Source organism: Xiphophorus couchianus, chromosome 12 (genome assembly GCF_001444195.1).
Source record: "Xiphophorus couchianus chromosome 12, X_couchianus-1.0, whole genome shotgun sequence".
Classification (NCBI taxonomy): Eukaryota; Metazoa; Chordata; class Actinopteri; order Cyprinodontiformes; family Poeciliidae; genus Xiphophorus; species Xiphophorus couchianus.
Window position 1 is genome coordinate 21152223 of NC_040239.1, and position 9188 is coordinate 21161410.

The window sequence follows — 9188 nt, forward strand, 5'->3', positions numbered from 1 at the left end:
TATAACATTTGTGCCCATTCTGTTTAGCAGCACATCTCAAATTGAATCAAATTCGATGCAGAGCATCTGTGAGCAGACTTGTTTTGGGTCTGGTCAGCCTCTAACAGGTTTTCTTCCAGGATTGTTTTGTATTTAGATGCCTCCATCTTCCTACCAACCCTGACCGTTTTCTGTGTATCTGCTTAAAAAAGAAACCTCACACTGCCATCATCTTGTTTCACCACGGGGATGGTGTAAGCGGGATGATGTACAGAGACGCAACACAAAGCATTTTGCACTGCATGATGCCATGCATACAAGAAAGCAGAGTACACATATGCCCATGTTGTTCCGGTTGTTTGGGTTTCTTTTTGCCTCTTTAAAGTGTTTTTCTTTCCTCTGAGAATTTGCTTCACTATGGAAGGAGTAAATGCCCCTGGTAAAAAAAAAAAAAAAAGAAAAAACTTTTAAAGGAAACGTTGAAAGCATAGTTAACCGTTTTGAATTTTGCTTTTTACAGAACCCCAGCGACCTTTTACAATCACTTCCATGGTTCATTTTGTACCTTAATTTTAAAATAAGTGATTTTACAAACTTGATTTTTTTTTCTTCTTTTCTTTGTGAGAACAAATAAAAATAAATACAACATATATTTATACACAGAATAATCCCTGTTCCTCTCCTTTAAATGGACATAAATGAATTTGGCATCAAAGCAGATGAACTGTCCCATCTAGTGGTGAATTGGGAAAATAAATGACTCATGAACATTCTGAGAGCCGAGTCTGCAGTCTGCAGTGATTTGACAAATTTCCCGACTAATTGCTTTGTATACATTTACTTTGATCAATAAAACAAGCTGCTTCATAAATTATAGCAGAATTGTGAAGATTATGAAGCAATATTTGCAGGCATTTACAGTTTTTTTAAAACATTCTCACCGATGTTTGATTTTCTTCTCCATCATAGTCCTTTGCCTCTATTGGTGAAGCATATTTTCTAATAACCCCTGACAGATTTATTAAGTCTGCATCCTGAGACCCCTCAGGTTTGTTACACCACAACAATTACCTTTTAATTTCTGCCTTTTTTCTTCAGGTCATCTAGATCAACAAAACAAACACCTGAAAGTTTAGGTCAGAATATTTTGTAGGAGATCCAAATATGTGCGACAGAGAAAATGACAGATGAATGTGAAACGTGATGAATGCAAAGTTTTGTCACACTTATGGTGTCCTGACACAGCAGAATTAGTCGCACCACTGCATGTGTTAAAATATCAACACACTTTCTGCATCAACAAAACCATCTGTTGTTCAATGTTACCGTGTAATTTTTTAGGAACACTTTTTCATATTGCAATTCTTAAAAAAGAAAAAAAACAAAAGACACTTTAGTGCCAAGAATCCAGATGCTGACTTCCCATGCTGTCACGTAGGCATCCAATTCCAGGTGTTTTGTAGGTATAGCAGGTTTTTGAATACTGAAACTTATCTTTGGTGCATATAAAGAGCCATCTGCATTTTAAACACACTCATAGTATGGATATATCCATGTCCAAAAACAATGTTACCTATGCTAAGGTTAGTGATTGAGGGTTAATGCTGCAGGAAGGTCATGAGAAATGTCCCAGAAAATACACCAGTGTGAAATACACTCCTGGCCCACTGCCATTGGTCCATCTACAGCCTCAGCAGGCCACCACAGACCAATTGGAGAGTGTGCTGCTGTGTTCGGAGAGAGAGCTGCCTGAGGTGGAAAGTTTAAAAGAGAGTGTCTGGGTCTCGCCGTCCCTCAGCTGAAGCATCAATCAACATGATCCCCATTGTGCTGGCCTCAGTGCTCATTGCTGGCGGTAAGAACATCTGGAATATTCTATTTCTGTGGTTAATTGTTTCTCTGTGTTGCATTTGCTCATTAGCACATAGTGAGCCGGTCCTTTGTGATTCTTTGGTGAGGAGAAAAATGTTGCACTCTGCTTCAGAAAATATTTAAATATATGTGTTTGTGTAATACCTACTCCTTTTCCTTTCAGCCCTTGGGTGCGGCACCCCTCCCGTTGAGCCCCTGACTTCCCGTGTGGTCAATGGAGTGGATGCCAAGCCCCACAGCTGGCCCTGGCAGGTATGCTGATGTGCACACATCTGTCTGTGTTTTTATGTTCACTTTGATGACCCTCCGGGTTCAGCATCTGGCTATCGGATGACAAACCCAGATGCTGTTGAAAATCCTGCAATTAAGCAGGGCTATTTTTAAAGTGTTAAATCAGGAATCCATACCATCCGTCTGAAGGACAGCCCACTTCTTTGTATATTGTTTTTCTCGTGTCCCTTTTTTAGATCTCTCTGCAGTATGAAAGGGACGGTGAGTGGAGGCACAGTTGTGGAGGATCTCTGATTGCTGCCAACTGGGTTATGACTGCTGCACATTGCATCAAGTACGAGAAGCTGAGGAGCACAAAGATAAGAACTCAGGAACACAACCATCATTGCACAAAGCTTGCCTGTTCTGTATTTATTCTATGCAATGCTGCTTGCTTATTTACATCACCAAAGGCTTAATTTTCCTACCAAGAAAAAAAAAAGGAAAAATATTTTGGAAGTTATCGCAAATTCAACTCATCATCAAAGATTATTTATCTAATCCTCCACACAAAAGCACAATCAGACCAAATTAATCAAATCATTCAACTGTTTAATAAACCCTCTGTCTGGTTTGCCTTGGGCCTCAACAGTCTGTTTTCTCTCGCAGTACCAAGTTCTCCTACAGGGTGTTTGTGGGCAAACACAACCTGGTTGAAGAAGAGGCTGGCTCCAAGGCCATCCTGCCTGAGAAGATCATCGTCCATGAGAAGTGGCACCCCATCTTTGTAGCTTTTGGGTAAGAAAGACAAAGACAGCGGCTATGAAGAAAAACACAAACAAAGAATAAAGAGGGAAATGATTGTGATCTCATCTTCTTTTTGTCAATGAAGAGGACTTAGAGTAAGGCTAGATTAATTTACTAAAGTTCATGTTTCTGAAACTCATATAAAATACTGTATATAGAAAAATTCAATTAGTGAATCAAAACTGAGTCTTTGAAGCACAAGACAGATATTTTAGTTTCCTCTCACAGGGAGCTGGACTTACCACCATTTCTTGAAATAAGATTCTCTCTGCATAAACATCAATTAGGTAAATTCACATATTGCAATGTCTTCTTGTAACGATGATATCTGAGCTACTGAATTTATCATACGTTTCAGAATCTTTGAGTAGTGCTTTTGTTTAACAACTAAAAGACACTTAACTGATATAATTTCCAAAACTCTTAAGGTTTTCCTACTTTAAGCAAGTCTAGAACTGCTGTTTGCTGTCTTTACAGAAGCAGTTTTTTATTTGCTGTTCTGGGTTGGAGTTTCAAGTATTTCCAATGATAACATAAAGCAAACATACTCAGAATACCATTCTTTATCTATTTTCTTCATTCCAGTTGGTGACATAGCCTGAGCATATTGCTGAAAATTTTGATTTACCTGGACCAAATAAACTAACAACTCAGTTAGTTAATGTGTTTTTAAGAAACTAGATTCCAAAAATGAATTGATTTCATAAGAATGTAAACATACAAATATTTTCATTGACAACTATGGATAAGATGTGTTGTTTATTGACATTGACTACCTTAAGATTCAAAAAATAAGCTTGCTAGCAGGCTTGACAATATAAGCTAGTTAAGGCATAACATGCTAGCAAAATTATAATAAACTTTTAAAATACATTTTAACAAAGTGGTATGAAACAAACCATTTCTCAGCAAGTGCCTAAGCTTAGAACAGGGTTCAACAACAACAGTGGTGCTACTGGTAAAGTAATTAAATCTGGATACAAACTTTAATCTTATTCCAACATGTAACTTACCTCACATAATTATGAAACGTCTTATGTTTTGAAAAGTTGCTAAATTGATTAATTGATAAAACATTTACTATTAAGATGTTAGCCTTGACGTTCTCCGCTGAACATCACACATTACCTTCATGAACCAACATCCTCAGTAACATTTAAATCAAAGTGTTTGATTAGCATTTGGAAAGTAATATTATTGCAATTTATTGATGCACTGACTTCCTCACCTTGCTTTTCAGTATCTTAGGTTGGGGAAGTCGATCCTCCCTAAGACTTTGTCTCTCTATCTGTCTTCCTTGCAGTAATGACATTGCCCTGATTAAGTTGTCCGAGCCAGTGACTCTGAGTGATCAGGTGCAGCTGGGATGCATCCCCGCTCCTGGCACTTTGCTGACCAACCTCTACCCCTGCTACATCACTGGCTGGGGCAGAGTGTACAGTAAGTTCTTCCTCTGTTTATGTTTTGGCTGCATTCCTGAAAACTCCTCGTATCATTTCCATTAGCATGTTTGGCCAGTATTTAGCCACAGTGACAGTATTCATAAACGGTTAGGGTTAACTGGAGCTATTTGGGAAGTTGGGAAGAAAATTACCTGCATACGATTTGAGCTGAAACTTTTCAGCAGGGGGATTACTTCTAAATTGAAAATTTGGGTCAGACTGTGAGTTTTGCTCTCGGGGAGCTCCTGTAAAGCAGCTTTGACAGCCAGCGAGTTTATGTGTATGACGGTAATAGACTCTGCCTGTGTGTTTTAGCCGGAGGCCCCATTGCTGATAAGCTGCAGCAGGCTTTGATGCCTGTGGCTGACCACGCCACCTGCTCCCAGTCTGACTGGTGGGGCATCGCTGTTAGGACCAGCATGGTGTGCGCCGGTGGGGATGGAATTGTTGCTGGATGCAACGTAGGTCTGCCGCACTGTTTGAAAATGTGCATGAGGAGGGAGATGATTATTTCAGCAGTTATGTGTTTTAAGTTGCTTTGTTTATTCCTTCAAAATGCCTGATCGGTGATTAGACAAGCTGTTTTTGAAGCCACACAAAAAATAAACCTACAAAGTGATCCCACTGAAATGAAACAGAATAATTTTCCCCTCAAAGTTATTTTTTGTGGCGTGATGCCAAGAATCAACAAATGCTGTTCTTGTGTCCCCGTGTCCTGCAGCATTCTTCATGAATCAATGATTTTGATAGTGATTTTCCCAGTTTTCTTTTTCTTTCTTTCTTTCTTTCTTTCTGGTCGATCTTCTGGTCGCTCCTTCAGTTGAATAAAACATAAACCCTCTTTCTGAATCTCCTTGTTCAGGGTGACTCTGGTGGCCCTCTGAATTGTAAGAACGCTGAAGGTTTTTGGGAGATCCATGGCATTGCCAGCTTTGTGTCTGGCTTCGGCTGCAACTACGAGAAGAAACCCACCGTCTTCACCAGAGTCTCTGCTTTCAACAGCTGGATTGACCAGGTAAAAAAGATGGCTGATGTATTCTTAAAACTACATTAGAATTCATGTTGGTATTTCTTGGAAAAATGTAAAAAGCATTGATAAAATGTATTTAATAAAGAGGTACGTTTTCCACTGCATTCAGTCTGAGCCCCAAAAACAAACTTACCAATCATCAGTTGTCTTCTTCAGTACAACAGTTCCATTAATTTGAATTAAAAAGACACAATTGTTGCATTGTATCAAATCCATTGTTTAGAGTTCATAATTATTATAAAATAAATTACCAATCTTTTTTTTCACCTTCAGTAACAATATCTTATACGATAATTGCCAATCCCAAGTTGTGTTAGAAAAGCACAAGGAAGCATAAAGGAATGTTTTGGGATTTTGGAAAGGAAGGTTTTTTTGTTGTTTTTTTAATGTTAAACACAATTAATATCTTACCTGCACTAAAGAACTTTCCACCTTGTTGATTATGTGAATACTTACGTAAACGGGATTTCTTGGTTTTCTGTTTTTAATAAATTTGCAAAATACTCAAAAACTTTTTCCCACGTTGCTGTAAAGATGGTACTTGTGTGTAAAATTTTGATGGGATATCTTAATTTAATACAATTTGGAATATGGTTGAAACATAACAAAACGGGGAAAAAGTGAAGTGCTGTGAATACTTTCTGGATGCTCTCTACCCCAGATCTCAATATTTGCTTAGGTGTAGAGGGACAATTTAGACAAATATTTTATTTAACAAATGCTCCCTGGGATTTTAACTTCTTTTAATCTTTTAACAGAATCTCACTTGAACAGAATCTGAACAATCCTTTCAATGTTTTATGTTTTTCTCTGTGTTTGTGTAGGTGATGCTGAATAATTAAAGATGATATGTCAATAAAAATTCCCCAAAATATGCAGTTGTCTTAAGTGTGTTGTTTTGTGTAAAGTACATTTAGTAACTGCAAATGCATATTTGATAAGGCCTAATGCATATTCAAGTATTTATTACTTAGACTTACTATATGCATTCATATTAAATTAAATGAGCAGCAACACATTCTGGCTTCTTAGAAGCTGAAACAGTATCAAGATCTGCCCAGCAGGTGTCCTCACAAACTCATGATAGAGAATTGCTTCTGACAGCATCCCCAATCTGAATTTTGTGCATAATAACCAATGTTTCTGCATGGAAAAACAGCACCAGCAAACAAATGTGACTCCCATAATTTTTTATTTTTTTATTTTTTACAGTATTAAAGAAATGAGACCCGAGATTCAAATTAAACTGTCAGATGAGATGCCAAGTAATCCTGAGTTGAATAAGACTGTGAGCATCAAAAAGGAGTAGGAGATGCACATCTAATAATCATGCATGAAACTGACCTGCTTTGCCTCCGCACCCTCACCCATCCCCACAGCTAGGGTGCAAGGTTTATGAAAACCATAATATTCTACCGCCGAGGAGAATATTTCCTCATGACGTCCGCAATCTAAAAATGCAGAAGCCAGATATGACAAGGTTGTGATTAACATTTCTATCTTTTCTTACTTTTTATCTCTTCCCATATCAATGCTGTAATGAGATGTGGAGGAAAGCGTAAGTGGGGTGAAGACTGGAAAAGAAATAAAATTGCCTCTCTGCTTTCTTCTCCTTCTCTCTCTCTCCCTCTCTCTCTCTCTCACTGCAAAAATACACACAGGAACACTTTAAATGTACTGGAAGCGAGGAAACATCTTCGCTGACATGAGATGTAGTGATCACACATGACACATCGTATTTGAGTGAGTAATAATGGTGCTCTGTGTGCGGTCCCATGCATGTGTCTATACAGTGCAGTACATTAAGAGCAGCCTCAAGAAGATGCAGGAGGGCATGCAGCTTCTCTGCATGTCCATTATACTGTAGTATATCCCCCATCTAGTGCATGAACCCAAATATTTTAGGTCTATTTATCACATGACAGAAGGAGGATTCTGCGGCGTGTCAGGCTTTGACCGTGTGATGCATATTCCATCTAATGTACTCCTCATGACTTCTCTGACTTATATAGTTTTATTAATGGAAATCTTTTATTTACTTATTTATTTCAATGCATCCACACAAAACAGAGCGCAGTGTTTCCCATTTGGTTCATTTTTACATTTTGTGACATAACACAAAGTAGCACACAAATATAAAGCAGAGAAAAAAAATGATACATGGTTTTTGACCTATTTCACAGAAAATGATCTAAAAAGTGTGGCCTGAATTTGTATTCTGCTGCCTTTATTGTGATAACCCTACATAAATCCCAAGGGAACAAGTTGTGAAAGACTTGTATGTAGCTTAATCTCAATTTAAATCCAGCTGTTCAGCTAAGACCTGGGAGATTTGTCAGAGAGCATGTGAAGAGCATTACGAAGACCAAAAGAATTACCTACAGGTGACCTGCTGGTGAAAGACTGTGGGGATGCTTTTCTTTGGCGGGGACAGTGAAGGTGGCTCAGACACAAAGGTGGTGGTTGATGAGAAAATGAACCAAAGCTGGAAACAGGAAAGTTTTGGGAGGGAATAAACTCTTAAAGGCTGCAAAAGACTTGAGACTGAGGAGGAGATCTGCCTTCAAGCAGCACAATGACAGAAAACATCCGGTAGAAATACACATTATTTTGAAAACGTATTACTCGAAAATGTATTACTCAGTACAGTAAGTCCTTTAAACATTATACATTTGTTGGATTACTAGTGCTATTAATTGCAGTTGGACAGGAAAACATGTAATTTACCGCCTTTTAGAATAAATATAGTGACAAATATTTTAATAACTTATGACAATAGGCATAAGGCACTAAGTACAATAGCCCTATAATTTTATCTATGCTCATTAAACTTTGAATACAATTTATTGCAGTAACATATAATACTCTAATTTCTTGAATTTAATTAGATGTTTTTAATTTCATACTGCATTTCATTACATTTATCAGGCTTATACGTCATCAGGCAGCTGTTAGAATGATAACCACTGCATTCATTTTTAATTGAAGCCATTCAGCTTTTAAAGCATTACGAACATGTGGGGTATATGAGCCTCCTTGATGAATGTGCTGGACCTGTGCCCCAGTGAAGCTTCTTTCTGGTGTGAGCACTGGGAATGATGATGAGGCCTTAAAGGAAGCTTTGTCTCTGCCTGAACTCAGGGTCATGGTACTCCCCTCTCCTTTTCCACTCACACACACACAACCCTTTCTCAGCCTCTGTGAGGACAATTGGAGCTTGCAGCCATTTAGTCCAAATTAAACTCCTAATACAATTTAACCCCTGCTCCAAAGTCAGCCATAAAGCTATTTAACCAAAGTTAGCATAAATAAATCATGAAAAATGTTCTTATTTTATGAAAGTGTCTGGAACTAAAACGGGTCCCTACAAAGATGGTTGTACGACTACACACACATACAAAGAAGTGCGGGACAGAGCTGAATTCCCCAGGGACACCCTACTGTTGTCCTGAATACTAATGAGGAAAATGGGAGGCAACAAGTGTGAAATTACAACAGCAGCTATTCAGCTTTAGGGGCCTTGTTTTAGATTATACAAAGCAGAGCACAAGATGGAAGATAAAGCAACTCTGTTTGGACATTAAGCTGTTTTGGTTAAAAATAAAATAATTTATTTGCTCTTATTTGGGCACAATCTCAGTAACACACACATTAAAAAAAAACTCATTTCCTATTCTCTGTTCAACATTTACAAAATATGTTAGTTCACTTTGCTCATGTGAAACAAATGGTACCTGCTATTGCTCAGCTCATGTCTGTAATTTAAATTAAATTAAAAATCTGAAATGCTTTATGAATCCCAAAGGTAAGTTAAATGTTCTTGTCTCTGATAATGTCCAAGATTCCTT

At 37.9% G+C, this 9188-nt stretch overlaps 1 protein-coding gene across 1 annotated transcript; it reads left to right on the forward strand.

Moving 5' to 3' along the window:
- The first annotated feature begins 1748 nt into the window (after positions 1-1748).
- Positions 1749-6217, forward strand: ela3l (elastase 3 like). Its single transcript, XM_028034119.1, has 8 exons — positions 1749-1834; positions 2015-2103; positions 2319-2416; positions 2731-2859; positions 4172-4308; positions 4626-4771; positions 5173-5325; positions 6165-6217. The coding sequence occupies exons 1-8, from the start codon at positions 1795-1797 to the stop codon at positions 6180-6182; spliced, it is 810 nt and encodes a 269-aa protein (XP_027889920.1). The 5' UTR covers positions 1749-1794; the 3' UTR covers positions 6183-6217.
- Positions 6218-9188: the final 2971 nt, after the last annotated feature.

Bases quoted from the DNA above. Each gene is read 5' to 3' on its own strand.
- ela3l (XM_028034119.1), top strand. From the start codon at position 1,795: ATGATCCCCATTGTGCTGGCCTCAGTGCTCATTGCTGGCG. The intron at 2,417-2,730 runs GTACGAGAAGCT...TTTCTCTCGCAG, and splicing joins ACTGCTGCACATTGCATCAA to TACCAAGTTCTCCTACAGGG. The intron at 4,309-4,625 runs GTAAGTTCTTCC...TGTGTGTTTTAG, and splicing joins TGGCTGGGGCAGAGTGTACA to CCGGAGGCCCCATTGCTGAT.